At 40.0% G+C, this 24796-nt stretch overlaps 2 protein-coding genes across 13 annotated transcripts in view; both read left to right on the plus strand.

The window, feature by feature from the left end:
* NFYA (nuclear transcription factor Y subunit alpha) overlaps positions 1 to 3238 on the plus strand; it is a 28142-nt gene extending 24904 nt beyond the window's left edge. For all 12 annotated transcript variants that reach the window (XM_080806726.1, XM_080806724.1, XM_080806733.1 and 9 more), the window contains one exon: positions 467 to 3238. In XM_080806726.1, the coding sequence (XP_080662852.1) occupies positions 467 to 520 (54 nt within the window). In that variant the 3' untranslated portion in view covers positions 521 to 3238. The remainder of the gene's footprint in view (positions 1 to 466) is intronic.
* A 1588-nt stretch (positions 3239 to 4826) lies between these two features.
* Positions 4827 to 24796, plus strand: part of LOC308345171 (adenylate cyclase type 10-like) — a 39377-nt gene continuing 19407 nt past the window's right edge. Inside the window, exons 1-15 of the mRNA XM_080807125.1 lie at positions 4827 to 4989; positions 5842 to 5946; positions 9277 to 9315; positions 10065 to 10208; positions 14034 to 14239; positions 14521 to 14611; positions 14701 to 14789; positions 15398 to 15589; positions 16272 to 16393; positions 20808 to 20884; positions 20989 to 21178; positions 21667 to 21722; positions 22454 to 22607; positions 22769 to 22958; positions 24122 to 24208. Coding sequence (XP_080663251.1) covers positions 4833 to 4989; positions 5842 to 5946; positions 9277 to 9315; positions 10065 to 10208; positions 14034 to 14239; positions 14521 to 14611; positions 14701 to 14789; positions 15398 to 15589; positions 16272 to 16393; positions 20808 to 20884; positions 20989 to 21178; positions 21667 to 21722; positions 22454 to 22607; positions 22769 to 22958; positions 24122 to 24208 — 1899 coding nt within the window. The 5' untranslated portion in view covers positions 4827 to 4832. The remainder of the gene's footprint in view (positions 4990 to 5841; positions 5947 to 9276; positions 9316 to 10064; positions 10209 to 14033; positions 14240 to 14520; positions 14612 to 14700; positions 14790 to 15397; positions 15590 to 16271; positions 16394 to 20807; positions 20885 to 20988; positions 21179 to 21666; positions 21723 to 22453; positions 22608 to 22768; positions 22959 to 24121; positions 24209 to 24796) is intronic.

Consider the following 24796-nt stretch of genomic DNA (forward strand, 5'->3'; position numbering starts at 1 on the left):
CTTTATCCATCCAGGCTTCAGGTTTATCTACTAAATGAGTGCATTAACACAAATGTCAGTGTCCTTTCCAGCCCTGCTAAGTGCTTAGTATTTAAATATGATGATCAGAAAATCATGGCACAAAAATACAACATGACATAGTTTCTCTTGGCCACTTAAAGACCCTTAAACTTGAAAGGTAAAACACAACACAGGTTCTCATAGGAAAGAGATACAGTGTCAACTCTGGAGTGTTTAGAAGTGGAATGCCAGGCCAGACTTAACAGTCCTTTTACATAGAGGTTTGTTATCTCTTCTTTCCTTACGAAGCTGCATTTTAATCCATGTAGGTAAACTTAGATGCATTCATGGCCTTTGGTTTACTTAGCAAAATTCTGTGTATTCCCCTTGGTGATGAGAAGTGAGAGCCTTGAGTTCCATATTATTTTCGCAAAGGATTTTAATCACTATTACCCTTTGTCTCTAGGATCCAAACCAAGCAGATGAAGAAGCAATGACACAGATCATCCGAGTGTCCTAACCCCAGGTCTTGTGATAGAGCTGATCAAGGTCATGTTCCTCGCCATTGTTTCCCACTGTTCCAGGAAATTGATCACCTCTTCCAATGGGACACTGATGATTCCGTGCTGCCCTTTTCTACAGGACAAACCACTTAGTTTTTAATAAGTGGCTCAGTATTATAATTGCAGCAATGTCTGGCAAATTGAAGTCGCAAGCCTTTGTCTCGCCCTTTCAGACAGGACCTATTTCAGACTGTTGATGACGTTGACATTTTGTGGATTAGGATGATGCAAGGGACCTGTGCACATAAGTGCACACACAGCACTTACATTGGCTTCTGAAGCCAGCCAGCCATCTTAGCAAGGGAGAACAACCTTCTCAACCAAGACTGAAATCAGGGAAGCCGATGCCCACTCCTTCCCATGGAATCTAAGCAGCATCCATCCCTCTGATGGGGGATCTCATGCTGACTCACTGGACACTTTGTATTCAGAGGTGGCTTCCAGGCAAGGAAGTTCCATCTCATGACATGGAAACAATAAATTGTCTGAGATACATTCATTAATCTGTGGTAATAATAGGAATCTCTGTCTACCAGATGATAAGTTGGTATTTTTGGACTCCAACCAAGAAAAGCTAACTCTGGGGATAGAATAACAAAAGACTTAAGCACTAAAAGTATAAATTCCTGAATCTCTCTTTTTTTTTTTTTTTAAAGCTTTGGCAAGTTGTGGTCTTTTTGTCTGTCTGCTGATAGATGATCTGGACCATAGTTTTTGCTTCTGCTACTTATAAGACAATTTAGAGGGTATTGGACCTTGAAACTGCCTTTCCTAAGTAGAGAACAAAACCATACAACTTCTGTGCTGAAGTGCTGAGGACATTTGTAGTAACTCCTAGAGAGCCAAACAGGACTTTTTTTTTCTTTTTTTTTTTTTTTAAAGTAGGCTCCACACCCAGCATGGAGTCCAATGCAGGGCTTGAACTCCCATCCCTGAGATCAAGACCTGAGCTGAGATCAAGAGTTGGGTGCTCAAATGAATGAGTAACCCGGATGCCCCTAGAGATGTTCAATCAGGCTTTATGACAGCATTTGGGGAAGAAAAGGGTTCACACGTGTTGTAGTCCAACAGAAGAGAAAGTAGTATATATGTACCCATGTGTTGCCACATAGCATGATTCTCCAGTGGATGGATGCCAGGGATGGATCATTAAGGTGAAAAGAGTAATTCACATTTATATATACTATAACCTTTTAACAAGCATGGAAAGGGAGAATGAGAACTGCTCTTTGACAGTTTCTATCTGGAAAGCATTGTTCAATCACACTCCCCTGGATATATTCCAGCTTACCTAGTCGAGTTTAAGGGGAATGTTGGCTTCACTCCTGCAGCACTTTGTTTTGTGCTGACCCCAGAGAGTGAACATTCTCTTTCTTCCTCTGGCGGCTGATTCTTTGGTGCCAGTTTCCATGTTTCCCCTTTTCTACACAGGCCTTGTATAGCAGAAAGGTTTTTACATTGCATCCACATTCTGGGGATAAGCTGCCAACTGGTAGTGGTAATGCTGGCAGGGTCAAGAATTAGGGTACAGCTCCCAGAAGGACTGTGCCTCAGAAATTTTCTATTCTATTTCTAATTTTATTTCTAGATGTTGAACCTGGGGAAAACTATGATGATATTTAAGAAAAGAGTTGCTGCTTTCTCTAGAAACAAGGAAAACAATTCTTTTAAAGATCATTTGGTTTTGATTTAAATACCAAGAGTAAGAATTGACACTTTCTTTGATTTTATTACTCTAATTGTATTAAGAGGGAAAATAAGCCCTCTGAAGAAAACATCACGAAGGGAAATAATTGGAATGATGGAAAAAGAGGAACAGCTATGCAAAGAAAGCAGGAAGTAAAATCTCTTTCTAGTCCCTGGTATGTATAGTCATCTGTCCCGGCTTTCAGATGTCAGGAAAGACCAAATCCTTTGATAGGCTCACCAGAAACTTCTGGCTCTTGACTTAAGTTTCAGATGTTGATTTTATTCAGTAAGCCCCAAGATTTTCAGATGATAGTTCACTAAAAACAATGAGTTTCTACCCTTGGTTTGTTTAGGAGTCTTTAAGATACAGAGATCAGAAAGTCAGTCCTCAGATCTAAGTCAACAGCAGTTCTAAAATGCTATTTATTTGTGTCTGTAAGTTTGTACATAGTAGTATCAACCTCATATTGTTGCAGAATTTTTTTTCCACAAGTTTGAGTTGTGTTTTGTTGAAAGTAATGCTTCAGTTGTCATTTTGTCACTGCATTTCAGATAGCTCATGGCCCTTTTGTTGTGGCCATTTTAACACATCATAATAACCCACAAAGTGGGGGGTTTGAGGTTTGGGTTTTTTTTGTTACTAGTTCTTTTATTTGTCCTTGTGACTGTAGTGATGACTTCATAGACGCAGAGAGTGAATGGATGAGTGAATAATTGGTTTAATGCATAGTTACTGCACTTCTTGAGTGCTCTTTTTGGCAAGATAATTGTAAATGTATATATTTTAATTGCACTGGTACTTTGAACATATGTCAGTGTCTATACCACTGGACCAACAGAGCTTTTTCTGGCTGTTGGGTGCCTGATGATAATGTCTTGATTTTCCTTTGGGACTCAACAATATAGGTTTTCTCCCAGCAGTAGGGGGAATACAGATGATCGATCATTGATGTCATTGCAATTGTTATTTTTTAAAATAAATTTGTAAAAATACTAAAAAGGGATTTTTGAATTTTCACATTTCTTAGGTTCTAGGTTGTGTTTATAATGTCGAAATTGTGATCTTTGTAGACAGACGTGGGAGCTCCATAGACAGTGTCAAATTTGCAGTGTCCAGGCCTCTTATTTGTATGTCTCCCCTTACTCTTCTTTTCTTCCCTTTTGGCCCTCCTTCCTGCTAAGGAAGTATTCTCTGCACTTGTGCACTGATTGTATATTTCATCTTACTACTGGAAATGTTAACCAAAATTTGATGAAGTAATTCCACAAGCAAAATAAGCCTTTCAGTTATTGATGGGGAGAACAAAGATAAATACAGAAAAAAAAATTAAATGTCCACTGACCAGTACTTGAGAAAGGCAGAGTGACCTTCCTCTAGGAACTCAGCTGCCTACATGTTAATACCTTGCTAAGAGCAAAAGGCAACCTTAGTTTGACATTAGCCTGTCCTCCTCCAGGATTTCCTTTAACATTAAAAAAAAAAAAAAAAATTCATCTGGAAGCTTTCTTTACTCCCCAAAATATATGTTGGCAATCATCCTCCAAGCATATGGCCCACTGATAAAACATCTGAAGGGTTTCATGACTAAGATTTTAGTAGAGGGTAATAAATGGCCCCTCAAGATCCTGGAAACTTTGCTTCCAAATTCTTTACACTATCCCTAACGCCCTCCCAACTTGCAAAGATATAATCAGCCACTGCTCACTACCCAGGGTCCTGTCCCTGTGCTTTAATAAAACCTTTTGCACGGAAGATGCTTCAAGAATTCTTTCTTGGCTGTTTGCTCCCAAACCCCAACATTTTCACATCAGTTATCACCGAAACAGCACTGATTGGGTCTTGTAGAACTAAAGATAGTGAAGCTGTAATTTTTAGATTTTTTTTTTTAATTTCTGCAGAAAAAACACGGATGCTTTCTTGATTGTTAAAAATCCACAACATACTCATCCTGTTACTAATGTGAATTCTCCCAAGAATCTGAGCGACTGACGGGCAACCTCAGATAGGCCTTTACCACACAGGGAACCAGGAGCTGGATTTAGACCAAAGTAACCCCAGGAGCATTCTCAGGAGACACCCTATAGATCTGTCCTGGCAGATAAGAGAAACAGAAGAAATTCTCTGACCTTTAAGGCAGTGACTATTACATAGCCTTAACCTAAGGGTGTGAAATTTAAAGACCATACTGAGGTTGCTTTAGTCAGATGCTAATGGAACACTGCCCTTAGAAATTCAAAGGTGAGGCAGCATTCCACTCTGATGATAGAAGACCCCTCTATTGACACTGAGATAATCTATCTTACTGCAGAAGCATGCTCACGGTTCAAGATTTTTAAGCGTCATCTTAAACGTGTCTGGAACGCGCTGCCCCTCTCCAAGTCCGCTGCTTCCTTACCTCGTAGAGGTCTAGAGCAGGGCGCGGGGGGGCGGGGCCCCGGCCACGCCGGGTTGGCACCGCCCCCAAGGAGGCCCGCACTGATTGGTTGGTGCAAGGGATCCGCCAAGGCCGTCGTTGCGGATTGGCTGTTACCCGGAGGACCTCCGTTTCCGGTAGCTTGGCGGGCAACCCCGCCGCCGCTATGGCGACCGGCGAGCGGGTGGCGGTGCCGCCTCTCTGGCCGGTAGAGGCCCGGTTGGCGGCGCTGCTTCCCGATCTTCTGGTGTTCAGGAAGCCCCGGGGATCGGAACCCGAGCTTGCCACGGCCCAGGGCGTCCTCCTTGGAGTCCACGTGACGGGTGAGGGGAGGCGCGTCGCTCTCCCGCCTTCCCCGAGGGGCAGCCGTTGGGACCAGGGTCCGAGAGGCGTCGGCGGTTACGTGCCTGGCCCTGAGGCAAGCAAAGGCGCGGCTTAACTGCTCGCCGCCGCCTCCTCGGGAAACCTGGAGGGTCAGTTTCAGAGCGGGAGGACTGCTTCTGGAATGGTCTGGCATAGCTCTAGAGTTCACTTCAGACATGAAAGGAGACTCAGAAACGGGAAAGGACTTTTGCGGGACCACTCAGCAGGCTTTGAACCCAAGTTTTCTCCCAATACGCATACCGCTTCAGCCAGTTCTTTCTTCCGCTCAATTAATTCCTTCTCTGGGTCCCTAAGTGTGTGCCTGCCACTGCAGCTACTTCGAGAGTCGCTCACTTAACAAATACTGTAGAGTTTGTGTCATGGACCTGAAGATGAGTGACCTGAAGGTGCCTGACCTCGAGGAGCTCACCATCTGAGTTGTCCACAAAGCTTTAATCCATCCCCCTCGTCATTGGTCTCTCCGTCCCTCACGTGGGGGAGAAATCCCATTTCTCCTTGGCCAGAGAGCTTAAAGAGGGCATGGCAGAAACGGGGTAACAGGCTAGAGGTGAAAGGGGGTGCTTGTGGGTGAATCTTCATCTGCAGCTCCTGGAAACGAAGGGGGTGTGGCTCTCTGGATTCTCAGAGGCGGCAGCAACCAGCCAGGTCCCGAATATGAACACTTGTTAAAAGGTCATGCAATTACTCAACTGGAGGAGATCGGCTTCTTTACACTGGTCTGATGAGTGCAGGGAATAGAGCCTAAAAAGTTCAGGATTTGCAGCTAACGTAATTTTTGTTTTGTCGGCTAGGGTTTACAGCATTAATGGATAGGTTCAGCCTGACCTGCAAGTCGGAACATGACATGGACAAACTGGCCCACATCTTCAGTTATTACATTAGTGACATCGTGGAGCGTGAGTGACTATTGTAGGGAAGTCAGGAGGTGTGGTGCTGGGCTCCTGAGGGTTTGTAACAGGAGGGGGTCTGGGCTACTTGAAAAGATACCAAAGGGTTATTCATTTAGTGTTACTCATCATTCATTCACTTATTACTGCTTCATGTTGTTGTTGTTTTTTTTTAAGATTTTTGTTTATTTGAGAGAGAGAGCGAAAGAGAGCATGAGCGGGGAGGAGAGGGAGAAGCAGGCTTTTATTTTATTTCTTCTTTCTTGCAACTAACAAGCTAGATTTTTGCCTGTATCTCCCATTCTACCTAGTTTCACATCCTGTTGACTCAATGTTCAGAAAGGGAGGAAACTAATTTTAATTTTTACTTTGAATGTTTATATCTTATTTCAAAACAAAGTATTCCTCAGGTTGCCTCTTCTAACAATAATATAATGTGCCACATGTGTTTATATCCAATATAATTTACAAAACACCTTCTCATTTTCTTACTGCATTTTGATCCTGTGAAATAGGAATGAATGTTTTCTTCATTTTCTGCCATATATTAAGCTCGTGGAAATTAGCCTAATCTGGGGAAGAAAAAATAAATAGCTCCTTATATGTGCCGTAAATGTTTTGAGTATATATTCTTTTTTTTAAATATTTTATTTATTCATTTGAGAGAAAGAAGAGAAGCAGGGGGTGCAGCAGAGGGAGAAGCAGATTCCCAGCTGAGCAGAGAGCCTGGGATCAGATCTGAGCTGAAGGCAGATGCTTAACCAACTGAGCCACCCAGGCGCCCTTGAGTGCCATTCTCTGATATGCACTGTGAAAGGTGCAGGGTGTGCAAAAACCTCCTCTTGGAGAACTTTTAGCCTAGTTAGACCTACCCCCAGCATTATTTTGGTCCTGAAACCTTTGGTACTTATATAACATTCCCTTCTTTTATTGACAATGTCCATATAGTCATGTGCATAATTCTGAGATTCACCAGAATTCTTACTTTGTGGAATGCCCTTTAGGAACTTGTTTATTTGACTCACCTCTTACCCCTGAAGAACATTTGTGAAAGGCCTTTGGATTCTTCTCATCAAGTTTAGATGAAAGGGAGAGATGGAAATTATATTATAACACCAGGAATTACTGAGTAATAGAAGTACAGGGGAAAATAAAACATAATACTTGCCCTCTTGAAGTTTCCATGTTTGTGGGAGAGATAACAAGATAATTATAGATTATACATTTCGCAAAGGAAATAAATAGGGTGTAGTGGTAAAAAAGAATTGTAGAGTGAGAGATATTCTTTGTTAGGTAAGGTGGTCATAGGAGGCTCCTCTGAAGCTGAAATACAAAGGATGAGAGAAACACCTTGTGAAGAGTGAGGAGTAAAGTATTTCAGGCAGAAGGATGCCAAGTGCAAAGCTTCTAAAATGGGAGGAAGCTTGTGGTGTTCTAGGAACTAAGAAGACCAGTGTGGCTAACATAACTAGCAGGGAGAAGAGTGGCTTGAGGTGAGATTGGAGATCATTGAACTCTGTAGGCCACAAGGAGTTTGGATTATATATATATATATATATATATATATATATATATATATATTTTTTTTTTTTTAAGATTTTATTTATTTATTTGACAGACAGAGATCACAAGTAGACAGAGAGGCGGGCAGAGAGAGAGGAGGAAGCAGGCTCCCTGCTGAGCAGAGAGCCTGATGCGGGGCTCAATCCCAGGACTCTGGGATCAGGACCCGAGCTGAAGGCAGAGGCTTTAACCCACTGAGCCACCCAGGCGCCCCTGGATTATATATTTTTGTATAAAGGGAAACTGTTAAAAGGTTCTAGCAAGGGGGTAATATGATCCGATTTACACTTTTAAAGTTCGTTTTAACTGCCTCATGGAGACTGCATTATAGAGAGCTGATAGAGTGCAAGTGGTAAGAATGGAAGCTATAGGAGGAAGTTGTAGCAGCTGTGGAGAGATGATGCTGATTTGGTCTAGGGTAGTGGTTCTCAACCTTGGCAGCACATTAAATAACCACTTGGGGAGCTTTTAAAAACCCTGGTGTCTAGGCTTTACCCCAGACCAACTAAATCAGAATACCTTTGGGTAAGCCCAGAAATAAGGATTTTTTAAAGTTTCACAGGCTATTCCAATGTTGAAGCCAAGGTTGCAGGCAAGGTGGAAACCCCTGGTCTAGGGATAAGGCAGTGGAGCCATAAAGAGACGAATTGATTTGAAATGTATTTTGCAGGTTCAACAGACAAGATTTGCTGGTATATTGTTATTAGTGGGAAGTAGTGAGGAAAGTGACTCTGAAGGTTTTTTTGGCTTTCATAACTGAATGATGGTGGTGTCACTTACCGAGGTGGACAAGACTGGACTTTGAGAAAGAAAATCAAGGTTTCTGTTTTGAATATACTGAGTTGAGATGTCAGTAAGTCATTCAAATGGAGAAATGAAGTCAGTAGCTATGATGGAACCTGGAGCTCAGAGAATAGATCTTTGTTAGAGACAAAAAGTGAGTTGATGGCATAAAGATGTTAGAGTTAGGAACTGATTGAGTCCACATGAAGAGAGTGTAAATAAAGAGAAAGAGCCTTAGACTGAGGCTTGAGGGACTCCAGGACAGATTATGATTATGGAGAAAGAACTTAAAAAAGAAACTATAAAACAGCCAGGTAGGATAGTGTGGTGTTCCTGAAGCCAAAGTAGAAGTAGTGTCTCTAAGAGAAGAGGGCTGGGGCTGCCTGAGTTGAAAATGAAAGGTATAAAGTACAGTGCTGTGAGAAAATACTGAATTTAGCAAGGTGAATGCCGTTGATGATCTTGATAAATTTTACTGAAGTGGAGAAGAGAATGGTAGAGAAAAAGTTTAAGAGTGACTAGGATACAAGAAGCAAATTATATATGGCCAACACTTTTTAGAAATTTTTTTGCTGGAGATGAAGCAGAAGAATGGAGCTAATAGCAAGAAAAGGTAGAATCAAGAATAGGTGGGTAAACTTTCTTGTGTTTTGTTTTCATTTTTAAAGATATTAATGGAAATGATCCAGTGGAGAGGAGATAAGGGAGGGAGTGGAGTTCTTGAAAGAGTAGAAGGGGCTAGGATCCAGAGTCCAGGGGGGTGACTTTGAAGAGAACAGCAGTATTTCTTTCATTTTCAAGAAGATGGATATAGATATAGACAGATTTGGGGAGAAGCTAAGGGAAAGGAAAGGGTCCCTTAGAGAGAACAAATAGACCAGATAAGATATGAGGAAAAACTCAGTAGACCATTCTTCTAATCATATATAATTCTGCTATGATCTAGTATATCTCATTTTGATGCATTTTCCTCTCTCTCTCACTTGATTTTAGATGTTCTGTGTTTTGGAGGAGATATCCTAAATATCACAGGTATTTTTCAGTTTTTTTGAATATTTAAAGGACCGCAAGTGAGGAAGACTTCATTTAGGTGGAATTTGGCATATTTGTTTATTCAGCATTGTTTTATTATTTAATATGTACTCGGCCCTGGGGAAACAAAATGAAGAAGGCACAGTCACTGGCTCAAAGATTCTCTCAGTCTAATAGAAAAACCTTGCCCATATTAAGTTCAAAGATGCTTTACATTTCACTTAATTGAATGACAGACAAATAAGTGCCTATAAAGCACTTAGTTGCATGAGAAAACTCAATGAGAAACTTAGTCCTTAGAGCAAAAGCTATGTGTAAGATAGGGAGGAGGCAAAAACTCCTATTTGGAGAACTCTCAGGATCATTGACAGCTAGCTGTATGCCAGAGTTGGCCTCTTTTTTTAAACTTAAACTTAATTAAGCCACCCTTGAAATTAAATTTGAACATGAACCTACATTTTATGAACCTCTTAGTTAGTGCCCCTCCCATTCTGTTAGTATACTGGTGGAGGGAAGATTATCAAAAATATTCTTAAACTATAGGAACGTTTCAGCTTCTGCCTTGTCTTGTTTTTTATACGATGAGTGGTTTTGACGCTCTAAGGCAGTATTTTAACCAAGCATAATGTATAGGGCCAAAGAACCTTGCCTGACTCCTTGCATGATATTTTCTGCGTTATTGGGGGCTTTGCCCAGATCAGGAGAATCCAGATATTTGATCCTTGTCATCCTGTCTTGTGTGTCTGCAGGGAATGTGCTCCTGGCACTCTGGACAGTGAAACAGAATCAACTTAGTGACATCATTACCCTGGTGGCAAAATGCAGTCTGGAGATACAGGAGAAATTTGGGATCTACCATACCAGAGAAGGCCAGGACCTACAGCTAAAGATAGGTAGTAGCTACTAAAAGAGTGATAAATTAAAAAAAAAAAAAAAACTATAAAAATTCAAAATATAAATGACAACCTGAAAAAAAAAATCTGCAACTTATATCATATACACAAAGGGTAAATATTAGAAATAGAACACATAGAAATCAACAAAATCTAACATTTTAAGAGATGGGAAAGATGAGAAAGGACATGAATAAATAGTACATAGTCAAAGAAATACATCTCTTTTAACATGTGAAAAAATATTCAATTTCATAATAAGAAAAATGCCAATTGAAAGTACATTGAGATTATTTCTCACCTATAGATACCAAAAATTCAAATCCTGAACACACTGTTCATGAGGCAATGAGGAATAAACACTCTCATACACACTGCTAGTGGGAGTCAACAGCGGTACAACTTCTATGAAGAATAATTTTGGTAATCTGTGTTGAGATTCCAAATGCATTTATTCTTCAACCTAGCAATCCCACTTCTAAATATTTATCCTATACGTATACCTGAGTGTGTGTCCAATGTTATAGGTACATGATTTTTTATTGCAATGTGGTTTTTAATAAAACTATCTAAAGGAGACTGTTTAAATAAACAATATGTCTACTCAATGAGATTTTCTGCAACTTTAAAAGGTATTCTGATATAGCTTCAAAATATAGTTGAGAAAAAGCAAGATGCAAAGCCCTGCTACCTTGTATATAAAGATGAAAAATAAGAATTTTTTTGTTTGTTCCTATTTGTATAAAGAAACACTAGAAAGATATATAAGAAACTAATAAAAGTTACCTATTGGGGAAAAAACTGTTATGTTAGCTTCAGGTGTACAATACAGTGATTCAACAATTTCTTACATCACCCAGTGCTCGTCACAAGTGCCCTCCTTAATTCCCACCACCTATTTCACCCCCACCCTGTAACCATCAGTTTGTTCTCTATAGTTAAGAATCTGTTTCTTGGTTTGCCTTTTCTTTTTTTCCCCCTTTGTTCATTTGTTTCTTAAATTCCACATAGGTATGAAATCATATGGTATTTGTCTTTCTCTGACTTATTTCCTTTAACATTGTACTCTTAGCTCCATCCATGTTGTTTCAAATGGCAAGGTTTCATTTTTTATGGCTGAATAATATTCCACTGTGTGTGTGCGCGTGGGCGTGTGTGTGTGTGTGTGTGTGTGTGTATGATATCTTCTTTTTTAAATATTTATTTACTTGACAGAGAGCACAAGCAGGGGAGCAAAAGGCAGATGGAGAGGGAGAAGTAACAAGAGTGCTTATTATCAGTGGGACTTAAAGCCTGGAACTTTAAAAAACAGTGGGGTTGATTCTGAGAGAGCTCAGCTAGTGATAGGAAGCTGAGCCTCTGCCCTAAAAAAGCACAGAAAATGGTGTGCAGAGATACAGCTTGGAAGCAGAAGTTTGAAAGGCGCCTGTGGCTTATGGGAAGGAGAGTTGGTTACTAATCTCAGAGTTCTCTGAGGGACTTCTCCAGGAACAAAGGAGCTGGCATGTGCCATTCATTTCCCTCCCCTGCCCCTCATCATAAACACACCACTACCTATGGGTTTGCTCATACTGTGCCCTGTCCCCTCCAGCCAGACCTGCCTCAGTTCTGGTGCTGTGGATCCCCTCCCCGAGAAGACCCAGGCAATCCCTGCCAACACTGTATCTCCTGACCTCCCATGGGGGATGCACACACATTGTTAAAATTACACACCCTGCCCTTGCATGCTGTCCAAAGTGCCCAGGTCCTCTGGCCTCTGAAGCAGCTACACATGCCCTGTGGAGGAGGATCAGTGCCACTAATTAAAAGTGCACATCCTGCCCACTACTTTCAAGAGCAAGAGATGTAGCTGACTTTCGTAACACACAGGAACAAGCACAGAGTATTAGGCAGAATGAGGGGACAGAAGAATATGTCGCAAAGGGAATCTGCTTTCGTCTTTATCTTTGTTTTTATATAATGTCTTTTCCCCCTTCTGGCTGCTGTTAGGGTTTTTTCTTTATCACTGGTTTTGGGTAATCTGATTATGATGTCCCTTGGTATAGTTTTCTTCACTTGTGCTTGCAGCTCATTGAAATTCTGAATCTATAGGTTTTGGGGTTTTATCAAATTTAGAAAATGTTCTGCCATTATTTTTCCAAGTAATTTTTTTCTCTCTTCCACCTCCTCTGTCCAATTATACACATATTAGGCTGCTTGAAATTGTCCTACAAGTCATTGATATTATTTCTTTTTTCCTCCTTGTGTTTCATTTTGGATAGTTTCTATTGCTGTGTTTTCAACCGTACAGAGACCTTTTTTTTTGTAATCTCTACTTACTCAGTCACTTCCTAGGTTCTTGAATATAGTTATAACTTTTAATCTTTTCTTATTAATTCTGTCATCTGCGTTATTCTGGGTTGGGCTTGATTGATTTTTTTCTCCTCATTGTGGATCATATTTTCCTCCTTCTTTGCCAGACACTGTGAATTTAACCTTGTTGGATGCTGGATTTCTTTTATACTTTTATACTTCTATAAATATTCTTGTACATACTTCTGAGGTGTGGTTAGCTTGATTTTTTTCAGGTTTTGCTTTTAAACTTTGCTGGGACCACAACAGTGTTTGGTCTAGGGCTGGTTTTGCCCCCATTCTGGAGGCAAACCCCTTCTGAGTATTGTACCTAATGTCCTATGAATTATTAAGTTTGACACTCTGGCTAGTGGGAATAGGAATTATTGCCAGCCCTGTGTGATATTGGGGATTATTCCTTCTAAACTTTTCAGGTGGTTCTTTCCCTGGTTTCAGGTAATTTGCTGACATTAATATACTTATTAGTTCTCAGTATTCAGCTAAAGACTTGTAGGGGATCTGGTACAATTCTCTGGAATTCTCTCTCTCTACACTTCTCTCCAGTACTCGAAATGCCCTGCAAACTCTAGCCAGCTTGGCCTCCTCAGATCTTAGCTCTGTTTCCTCAACTTGAGGTGTCCTCTGGGCTATACCTGGGCTTCCCTTCCCTGAGAAGTCCTGGAAATTCTTCCATGCAATAAACTAGGGTACCAAAGCATTCATCTTGTTTGTTTCCCATCTCTCATGTATCATTATCCTTTGTTACCTGATGTCCAATATCTTGAAAACTGTTACTTTGGGTGTTTTTTCTAGTGTCTTCATTTGTTCTGGGAATTATGGTAAATATACCACCTGTTAACCCATCTTGGCCAAAAGTATGTGTCTCTGCAATTCTTTAAAAAGTATTTTCCCTTTGTTTTTAGCTTGGATTGGGTAACTTAACTAAGGGCAGGCTTAACTCGGATATAGTCCTTTTTTCCCTGGCAAGCAAACCAGTTTTTTAGCAATATTAGCAGTAAGAAATGCCTCAGGATAAGAAAAACAGGAGATAGAATCAAAGTATATGGCAAAGCCCAAGTCTGGTAAAGTACCAATTGGCATTTTATCTGGTAAAATCACTTAGCCTTCATTATATGCTGAGGAGGTAGTATAGTCACTGTGGTAGGAGTTCCTTAGCATGACCATTAGGTCTCTACCATCACGACCTGGTTGTTTATTAGAAGAACAATTTTAAAGAGAGAAATCTTAAGAGGCCTAGGATCTCTTGTTTCTTCTTCCATACAACCCAAGTTTATTTGAATGTCTCTGGGTATGCTTATGACAGAAGGAAATCCAGGGCAAAGTAATATTTTTGAAGGTAAGTTCACCTAATATTTTTGCAATAACAAGATTGGCCTGATACATAGAGCAATGTGAGGATTCCAGACCCCACCCTTTGCATAGTTTTCCAGTTGAATTTGACTATTCACGACTTGTCTCCTTTTTTCTGGATAGGTCTATCTGCAGGTCGGATTTCCCAGGTTATTGTTGGAGACGAGCAGCGACAGTACCTCTTGGTGATCGGGCGGGATGTGGATGATGTCCAGGTAGCGCAGCGTTTGGCTCAGGCAAATGAGATTGTCTTGTCCTGGAACTGCTGGAAGCTCTGTGAGCAGTACATGTTTGAAGTGGAAATCATGAGGGAGGATGAAGCTGTGAAGGTAGGAGGCTGGTCCCATCCGCTGCACGTCCTGAAAAGGCCTTGCACAGGGCAGTGCTCTGGTGGTGGTTGCATACAGCTTGACCAAACCAACAACCACTGGAACTCTATTTTGGAGGGAGGTAGGGGATATCCTCCCAGGAAGTTAGATGAGGCAGAACAATGAGGCTGGAAAGATACATGATCAACAAGGGAAAATGGCATCCTCAGCCCCTCTGTTAAGGGACCAACAGTAATGCAGTTGGTGGGTGGGCGTACAATTGAGCAGTTTCCTTTCTGTAGTTAAGAGATATGCGGATCATTGACCCATTTGATTTTGATGAGCATTTTGACAAGTGCCTTGATTACCTGCCACATTACCGGACAAGTGCTGGTAAGTTACTTGGTCCTTTCTTCCCAAGCCCAAAATTTCAAAGATAAATTTTGCATATGGCTGGAGACAATTTGTTTTCCTTTCCTCAGATACTCTAAGAACTGCCCTGGAGTTGGATCCAGACTCTGCGCTTGAACAAACCCTGCGAAAGCACATAATGAAAAACCTTTTGAAGAAGGTTATTTCCTAGTTCTTGAGTCATCATGTAGACTGTGTGTGTGTTTATGTTGACAGGTGTACATTTATATGTGATCTTTCCTATTAATCCAGTTCATCTTCATCTCCTGCTGTCTGTTGTAATGCCAGCAGGTTTCCCCATCTGTACCAATTCCTGTGATGACATGTCATAATTTCAGATTTCTCAGTTCTAGCAAGTGGGAGGCATATCTGTTTTTCAGTTTGTCCTTCAAAAAACTAGTACATTGTAAACAGGGTAGAGAATATATGCTTGGTAAATAGTGTTGATCGATTGTGTATATATGAATCTATATGAATCCCTTAGTAAGTGATATAATGACTAATAGAATGGGCATATCAAACTAACTCATAAAGAGAAAACATCAAAGCATGGCAAATTTCATCAGTGAATTAGGTTTAACGTCAAACAGTTTTAATTCCAGGTGTACTGGTTTGTACATCTATACTTCTCAAACCTGAATTTTAAGTTTTGTGTCTGACATTTGTAAGTTATTTTCTCATATTCATCATGGAATATATAATTCAGATGCTTAAACATGATACTGAGAGTTGAAGATGCAGGCAAGATAACTCACTGTGTCTTTGTAGATTGACGAAGGACAACCTATGGAGTACATATCCGAATTCCGTACTGTGACTATGGTTTTGGTCAGCCTAGAGTTCAACAAGACAGCATGGATGTTGCATTTATGTCATCTTATCCAGGAGGCTGCCCTGTATATCTCCACAGTCATAGAGAAAGGGGGTGGCCAGCTAAGCCAGATCTTTATGTTTGAGAAAGTAAGTACAAGAAAACTTGACACATCAGCATTAAAGGTGAGTGAGGGATAATAGTCTTGTTCCCCACATAACACATAACACATGTGTAAGGCAAATTCCCTGCTCTTTATTTTGTGACAAGCTATAGGACATCGAAAGTTCAACTAGTAATAGTTAAGGAATGGGATGTTCTGGTTAATTTAATTTTCAGGGTAACTAAAGATTATTCTCCATGTCCTTTTCTTTTCAATTCTTGTTGAAAAATCCTTGTCAGAGCAAAAGCATATTTTTCTGGTTCTTTTAGTCAAGTGAGTATAATCAGATATTTCTGATCATTGAGAATCTTGAAAAAGAGCAGTATCATAATACATGACATTACAGGTGAATAAAAATGTGAGTAGGTAGCTCAAGTTATATACTAGAAATGGAATTTTTGAAAAGTTCTTGACATCAGTTTTTCTTGTGTTTTAAATTTCAGTTCTTTGAAGAGTTAGTTAAATCAAGATTTTATTATTTTTTCTTCTTTTTTTAAATCTCCATGTTGATGTGTCCGAGTGTCCATTTCATGAATCCTACTCAACATTCCTAACAGAAAACCAGTGGGGAAATGCTCTGGCTTCATTCAGGGGAGTTGGTCCAGTTGAGGCAAGCATATTCTTTCCCCAGGTAAACTTCTCTTTTCCTTCTTTGTCATCTGTCCCAGGGCTGCATGTTCCTCTGTGTTTTTGGCCTTCCAGGGGATAAGAAGCCAGATGAGTGTGCACATGCCCTGGAGAGCTCCTTCAGCATCTTCAGCTTCTGCTGGGAGAATCTTGCTGAGACCAAGTGAGAAGGAAGGTGGGGCAGAGAGGAGCTTCTCAGGCCCCAGGGGGCTCTTCAGGCAGGGTAGGAGGCAGTAACAAGTAGCTGGGGTTGAGAGTGTCCAGAATCTGCTTACAGGGGAGGGAACATGCTAAGGGAAGTCAGAAAATAAGCTCTATTAAGGAATCATTAGGTACAGAATTAGGTAGTAGCAGTACTCAGGGAAAATGAAGATAAGTTTCTACCTAATGGAGTGGAAGAGGGAGTAACCAAATACCCATAACAAGATTTAAGAACACGGCAAAGGAACAAGCAAATGTATAAATTAATATAATACAAATAATATATCTGTATGTCATGGGAATGTAGAACAAAGGCTGCCTATCTACAGGAAGGGGAGATGTGGGAAGAGAAGTTGTAGGGCAATTACCAAGATAGGAAGGCACCACCACTCGTTAATACTCTCCTTGCCTTTCAGTCTTAGTGTTTCCTATCCCTTGATTTTTTCTGGAATTCTCACTGATCTCCCTCCTCCATATCTACCCCACCCTCCCATCTTCTACAAAAGCCTTGTCCTAATAAAGGTATAGAAAATTCCATATTCTCACTAGTCGCACTATAACAATGTGAGCTAGAATTTTTCAGATGACTTTTTTTTTTCCCACTAGAAAGCCATGGGGAAGGTATATACATAAATAAATTTGAAAAGGTATTTTTAACATCAAGTCAGAGATTTGTCTGCCATACTTATCCAAAATGAATAAAATTTACGTAGCACTTCAACTTAGGATATTTTGTATATGCTACAAGTGTGAATGTTTTTATCCCTCTTTTCCATGTGAGGAAACTAAGGCCACAGAAGAGGAGTTTCTAGCATACAGCAGAGCTGATAATGAAACCCAGACCTTCTGTCCTCAAATCCTGTATCATTTTCGTTACCTAATAGCTGCCTCTTATAAAATGCAAATACTCTCCAAAAGGGAAAACCTATATTACTAATGTGATACTGTTGTAGAGGCATTTTAATATCTATAATATTCTTATATATCTTATATTACCTAATATTCTTATAGAATATTACTACTGAAAAGGAACTTAGAAATGATCTGATCCAACTTTTATTTTACAGATAGGAACGATGTTTCAGATGCTTCATAGATAATCAAACTCTTAGCCCAAGGCACATATGTATTAGCACTTCTTTTAAACCTGATGGGATCTGCAGGTACTCCTACAGCCCACTTCCCACTTCTCTCTCTCTAATATAGGTGCCCTGGGCCATCTCTTCCAGTGCTAGTCTCTTCTGCTCTTGAATTTTACATGGACATGTGGCCTTTGAGAGTCCTGCCCTTGGCCTTTACTCCTAAATGAGATATTCATTTCTCAGATCATAGTTTTGTGCTTTTGGTCTTTTTTGTTTTAGAATATAGTAGATTTTAAGAGCTAGATATAATCTTGGAGTTCATCTACTCTGACCTCCTCTTTTTTAATCTGACCTTCTGAACTAAGATCTAGAAACTAAGATACAGAGATTATGTTGGTAAGCTGCACAGCTTGACAATGTCAGAGTCTGAAATCTAGTTTCCAGGTCAGTGTTTTTTTCCTTGAAGATAATTACTAATTCAGTAATTTCCCAAAGTGTAGTTGGTAGAACATTGGCTCCTTAGTAAATCATGAAAAGAAGATTCTCATGGCCAAATGTGTTTGGGAAGTGATGCAAACTATATTTCCTTCTTGGAAGTTCATAATATACATTAATATCAAAAGGTTCTGAGTAGTCTTACAATAAAGAAACTTGTTTCATCAACATTTCAATCAACATTTCCTAAATTTACTTGATCACCGAACACTTTTCTCCAGAAAGACCTAAAAACATCCAGAAGAATGACTGTTCTGAGGAGCATATTTTGGGAAATGCTGTACTAAGCAGGTGCTGAAGTTTGCCTTCTTCACCCATAATCCAAGTGTAGAGATGTAACCTCAGAGTTGCTGTGTGACATCAGTAGCTGGGACTACAACTCAGGCCTCTGCATGATGTCAGCCTTGCCCAGACCCAAAACCACATTCCGGGTCTCCTTTCCCAGTGACCCTATTCACCTTGGATCATTTTCTAAATTCTCTTTCTAATCTAGGAAATACTTTCAGTTTTCAGTTCATTTACAGAAAAAGATGATTTTCTGAGTCTTATGATTAATCAGGCTTTTCTGGTTGGTGACTGTTTCTCCAGAATATTTTTGAGACTCAGGGAATGTAGTCTCAGAATCTCATCATTATAATTCTTTGGCACCAGAAACACTTTCTGTATATTTACATATGTTAAAGAATATAGTTTTTTCATCAGTGAAGAACATCTCTTTAAAAAAAAAAAGAAGAAGAAGGAGGAACACAGACTACCAGGAAGAGCAAGGGGGAATTCTAAAGTCCAGTAGAAAGAAAGAAACGACCAAATGAGAATAGTATGGCTTGTTCATTCTCATAGCCTTGTTAGTGGCTGAGTTTATTGCATGTGTGAAAGCACCCACTTGGCTAGCATTCAGGAGCCAGGCACATGGTAGGTGTGATGAATGTAAAGAGAAATAAAATACTGCCTCCTCCACTAAGTAAACAACTAATTTTAATACCATGAAATGTAAGTGTAGGAATAAAATGCTACAGGAGCTGCAGCAAATTGCTATGGTAAGACAGAGCCATTCTTCCAGGTGTAACAGAGGAGTCTTAACTATAAAGACAACATTTGAACCAGGTTGAGAAAGAAAGTTCAACATTGGGGAAAGCGAGAGAGGGCATTTTAGACGAAGGAAGCATGGTGACACATCCGAAAATGTTTAGTCTTATTCTTGGTGTGGCAGCAAAACCAACTGCCTGGTTCAGGTCTTGGATTTCTCTTACTCACTCTGAACAATGGGCCCAAGAAAAAGTCCTCAATCCTGGCCTTAGAGGAAGGCAGGAGAGTTTTGATGGCATAGAAACAATAGTGTTAGCATTGTTGCCACTTTTCATGTTCTCTGTAAATAACTAAAAATGGTTTATTTGTAGATTTAACTTGAAAGTAATCTGTGCCTCATTGTATCCTCTTTCTCCATCCACATATTATACCTGCCACATGAAATTTTCACATCAAGTAAATTTTAACATCAAGTAAATCTAATCATTCCCTGTTATGTAAGAACTTGCCACCTTTGAGCCTTTGCTTCACCTGGAATGGTGTATGCCCCCTTTTTAAATAATTCCTATTTCTAATGCTTTCCCATTCCTGGCCTAGGTAGGACCACATCTCCCTTCACTTGTCCCTACTGCACACACCATCAGCGCTGTAGCCATCTTGAACCGCTTTAGTTTTGCACAAATACAGCAGGCTTTTCAGAGTCTCTGCCTTTTCCTACTGTTGCTGTTGCCAGTGCTCTTGCCCTGCTTTCGCAGTCCTTCATCCTGCACAATCCAATCATACAGCCTCTCCTTTCTGAGTGCTTTTTCTGACTAGTATGAGTTAGTGTGTCCATTCTGTTTGCTCTGTTAATTGGCTGTACTGATCTCTAATACATTGTATTTGTCTTGCTGACTTATAAATATGTCTCTTCACCTCCCTCAATTAATACCACCTTCCCACTGCCTGAGACTGAACTTCTCCAGAGCAAGATTTTTTTTTTTTTCCAGAGCAAGATATTTTAAACACCTAGCCCAGGACTTGGTACTGTACATACTTCTCAGTGTCTGTTAAGTGACTGAACCTGTACACAAATGAATGAATTTTTAAAAAATTACTCATTTTTAAAATGTATTCCAAATACTAATTTGCTGTAGGAAGGCTTCCATCAACAGCCTGACCCTCTGATTATTCCTGTACTCTGACATTCTAGCATTATTTGATCAGTTAACCCTGTATTGATAACTGTTGATCTACTTTTCATTTTGGGGTTTTATCTGAGGCAGCATGGTATAGTGGAAATAACACTGGGCTAGGAGTCAGGAGACCTGGATTCTTATTCTGACTGTTCTGTTGATTTCTGCTGTGTAACTCTGGGAAAGTTAATTAGCTCCTTCAATTGTGGGTTTTTGTTTTTTATTTTGTTTGTCAAATGGGATTAAAATATTTGCCCTACATATCTCACATATTTGTTGTTAATTATCCCTCAAAACATCAGATGAAGTAATCAATTTGAAAGTACTTCAAAAAAAATATATAAACCAACAGATATAAGGTAATTTTTTTTAGTCTTTCTGCTGATAATAGCTCCCCAACTAAAACTCCATGAATACGGGGATTATTTTGTTCCTTTTTAACTTTATACACATCATGTGATGTAGACAGACAGCAGTCTCTGGCCTTTTCTATTCTGAGCTCTAAAACTAGATGTCTAGATCTAAGGAGTGACAGCTCTAGTGCCTGACTTAGAGGCTTCTGATGGTATTTACCCACTGTTGCTTTTCTGATCCCCAGGCTTGTTTCCATCAGTATCACCAATGGACCAGTATTCTGTGGCGTGATTGGGGCAGTAGCAAGACATGAATATACAGGTAGAATAGGATATTGGATTGTTAGCTCTGTGACTCAAGGGGTGAAAGTGGAGGAAATGGTTCAAAAATTCTCCATCCTTTTCTTTACTGTCTCTCTGACACAGTTATTGGCCCAAAGGTGAGCCTTGTGGCTAGGATGATAACTGCTTATCCAGGTTTGGTGTCCTGTGATGAGGTAACATATCTAAGATCCATGCTACCTGCTTACAACTTCAAGAAACTTCCAGAGAAAATGATGAAAAATATCTCCAACCCAGGGAAGATGTATGAATACCTTGGCCATAGAAGATGTATGTGAGTGTCATTAATAGTTTATTCCCATCTCTTTTACAGAATCAGGATATAGGAATCATCAATGTTTGAGTGTATGAAACTAGAAAGAAAGATGCTTCTAGTCCTGGCCTGCAGGAATAAGAGACATAAGAAGAGGGTTTAGTGTCTGAGATCTTCAGCTTTTCTGTTTAACTCTTAGCTAGTTCCTCAGTGAACTTCTTGCTATCCAAAAGGAAGAGAATCCAGTAGGTCACGAATCTGGGTGTTCTTTTTTTCTTTATTTACCTTACAATTAATTTATTTCTCTGGACCTAGAACAATCAGTATTTTCCCCCTTCCTGATCCCAAAGATTTTTAATTTTTTAAAACTCTTGTATTGAACTCTGGACCTTTTCAATTATCTGAAAGTACTTGCTGATGAGACAAGTTGTCTTCTAGCTATTTAGAGATATACATTCTATCTATCCCAATTTGTTACTAGACACGTTTCCCTTTGTCTTTTTTCCCAGAATGTTTGGGAAGAGACATTTGGCCAGAGATAGAAATAAAAATCACCCTTTGTTAGGTGAGTTTTCTACCTTAAATCATATATTTTTTTTTGGCTGTAGATGGTTAAATGTGATTTTTAAAAATACAAGACTAAGTGGTTCTAAGCATTATATTAAAAAATAGAGAGCAGCCTTCTTACTGAATTTATGTTAATTTTGAAGAGGCCTTGCCATTTCTTTTCCGTGTTGAATGTTTACACTTCAGGTAGAGTCTTCTCGCTTTGCCTGAGAAGTACCAACATTTAGTAAGAATCTTTGTAAGTCAGAGTTCAGCTTTTGAGGTCTGCTTAGCTTCTCGTGGGTCATCTCTAGAGGAAAATTTTTCATCGCAAGACAGCTAAGAGAGGACCAAGACTATTACTACACACACTGTATATTCTCTCTTTTTATCTTAATTTATATCTATTAGTCTATTATCTTTATGTAGCAGTGACTGACTTTGAAGACTAAATTGTTATAATGGAAATTGTTACGGAAAGCTAAGAAGATAAAGTAGCTTCCATGTCTGTGTGGTCCCTAATTATTCTTAATGTTATTACTTGGGCTCCGGGGAAAACCCCCAAGTCCAGCACACATTTCTGTATAGTCCAGAGTTGATTTTATGCAAAGGGATGTGAAGCCTCATCAAAGACTGGGATTCTGCCTAGGACTCTGGGGGCAAAAACCATTCTGAGAGTTACCTTTGCAAAATAAATGGAGTGTCTACTAAAATGTGCAGGAGTATTAGGTGCTCCCTGTCTCTCTACAGACCGGGAGAAAGAATTAGAAGCCTTCCAAATGGCACAGCAAGAATGTTTGCACCAGAAGAAGGGACAAGCAGTTTTGTATGAAGGTGGAAAAGGCTATGGAAAAAGTCAGCTGTTGGCTGAAATAAACTTCCTGGCCCAAAAGGAGGGGCACAGGTAAAGACTCCTGCTTTCTGGCTCACTATCTACTTCTCTTGAGGCTCCCTTCCCTTGCTTGTGAGACTGTTTTTTCATTAGATTCAGCATCCTTGGGCTGGTGAAGTGAGTAACCTCTTTGTAGGTCAAGGGACTCCCAGTGACCATATTACATTCACCAGGGTGTTACCATTGAAGCTGAAGGAAGCAGATTTCAAGCAGTGCTTCTATGCCATCCAGACCCTCATGGCCATCTTCTTTGACATTGATACGTGTCCAGCCTATTACCGGCAAGAGTGCCTACACAAACAGCTCCGTGGGCTGGTAGAGGAACCTCTTCACTGCCTTTTTAATGACCTCTTCTTTGTGAAGGTAATGAAGGCGGTGGCTTTCTGAATTGGATTACTAATGTTATTGTTGGTGGATAGTTGGATCCAGGACTTTTTTCTAATCTAATGCCCTTAGGCCATATATGTATAGCCTAAGAACTCGAAGTTAACAATGACGAGGTTGAGATTTGAAATCCCTTTGACGCCAAAACCCAGGCTTTCTCTTTGTTGAGGAGAGTAGTTCTAGGACTGACTCCAACACTTGCTCATGGAATGTCATTGCACAAATCACTTTGTCTCAGCCTACATTTTTTTTCACCTGTGAAATGAAGATTGTAGTACTTAATGTGATCAGTGCATACATTTTGAAGGAGATGGTATATAAGAGATCATAGTATAAGTGTGAGAGCTTAATCTGTCAAGCTAACACTGACCAATTGAGTGTCCCCAGCAATTTTATCCATGTGTTCTCAAGTCAGTTGAAATGTTTTATTCTTTAACCCTAGCCATTAGTTTGTCACTTGGACCAGCAACTGAATCTCAAAAACTTCCAGTGGTCTAGGGTTTATGCGGTACCCAAGAGTGAGCAGACTAAGAATTCCCTAATCCACAATTCCATTTATTCTTCCTCTATCACTTCTCCTAATCTACCAAGCCTGCAGGGCATTGTATCTAATGGAAAATAGATCAAAGGAAAATCTCCAATCCCTCAGCATAGCCTTGTTTTAAGACAGGCCTTGCCTGGGGCTCTGGCTCTTGCCAAAGTGCTGTAGGAATAGCCTCACTTTGACTCTCGGGTCCGTGGTAACTCAGGTGCCATGGCCTAGCACAATGTTAGGAGATGCCTGTTGCGATTCTTTCTGACAATTTTATGCACTCATTCATTCTGGCATACTTGGAATAACTGGGGTACTAGAGCCGTCCAAAGTGACATTGCTAAGTCCAACCTGTCACTTTACTTCTTAGTCATGCCCTTTAAGGGTTTGCCAGAGTCTAGGTATGGAAAGGACCTCTCTCTTTCTCTCTCTCTCTCTCTCACCTCCAGTTGACTTTCCATCTCACTCACTGTGACCCTATGCCCAGTCCTATAGAAGAAACCCATTCTCACTCAAAATAAAATCATTGTCTGTTCCCTTTGGAGAACCTGTGTATTTTTTTTTAGATTGTCACTATGAATGCTAACATATGAATAACTTTTCTGGTTAGTTTCCCTTGTCCTTCAAAGTTTCGCACATGGATGACCTGACCAGACAAAAGAAGGTTAAGGCATGTTTTTTTCAAGTGCTTCAGGAGGTGGGTATTTTTGCTACATACCATTAACTCTTAGTATGTGGAGGTGGTTTGTGGTTATTTTAATCTATCTATGGTACACCTTGACTTAGGCCTATTTGTGACATCTTCATTGCTTGTCTTTAACCTTGAATCAATCCCATTACACAGAATACAAGAAAAATTCTTTGCTCTTCCCTGATCCTTGGTTCTTCTTCTTCTTCTTTTTTTTTTTTAATGTTCGGTTAGCCACCGTATATAGTAAGTACATCATTAGTCTTTGATGTAGTGTTCAATGATTCATTAGTTATGTATAACATCGACTACACATCACAATACGTGCCCTCCTTAATACCCATCACCCTATTATCCCTTCCTCCCACCCTCTCCTTTCTGAGACCCTCAGTTTGTTTCCCAGGTCCATAGTATCTCATGGTTCATCTCCCTCTCTGATTTCTCCCCCTTCAAATTTCCCTCCCTTTCCCTGTAGTCCTCTGTGCTATTGCTTATGTTCCACATATGAGTGAAACCATATGATAATTGCCTTTCCCTGCTTGACTTACTTCACTCAGCATAAGCCCCTCCAGTTCCATCCATGACGATGCAAATGGT

The sequence above is a fragment of the Martes martes genome, assembly GCF_963455335.1.
Source record: "Martes martes genome assembly, chromosome: 6".
Classification (NCBI taxonomy): Eukaryota; Metazoa; Chordata; class Mammalia; order Carnivora; family Mustelidae; genus Martes; species Martes martes.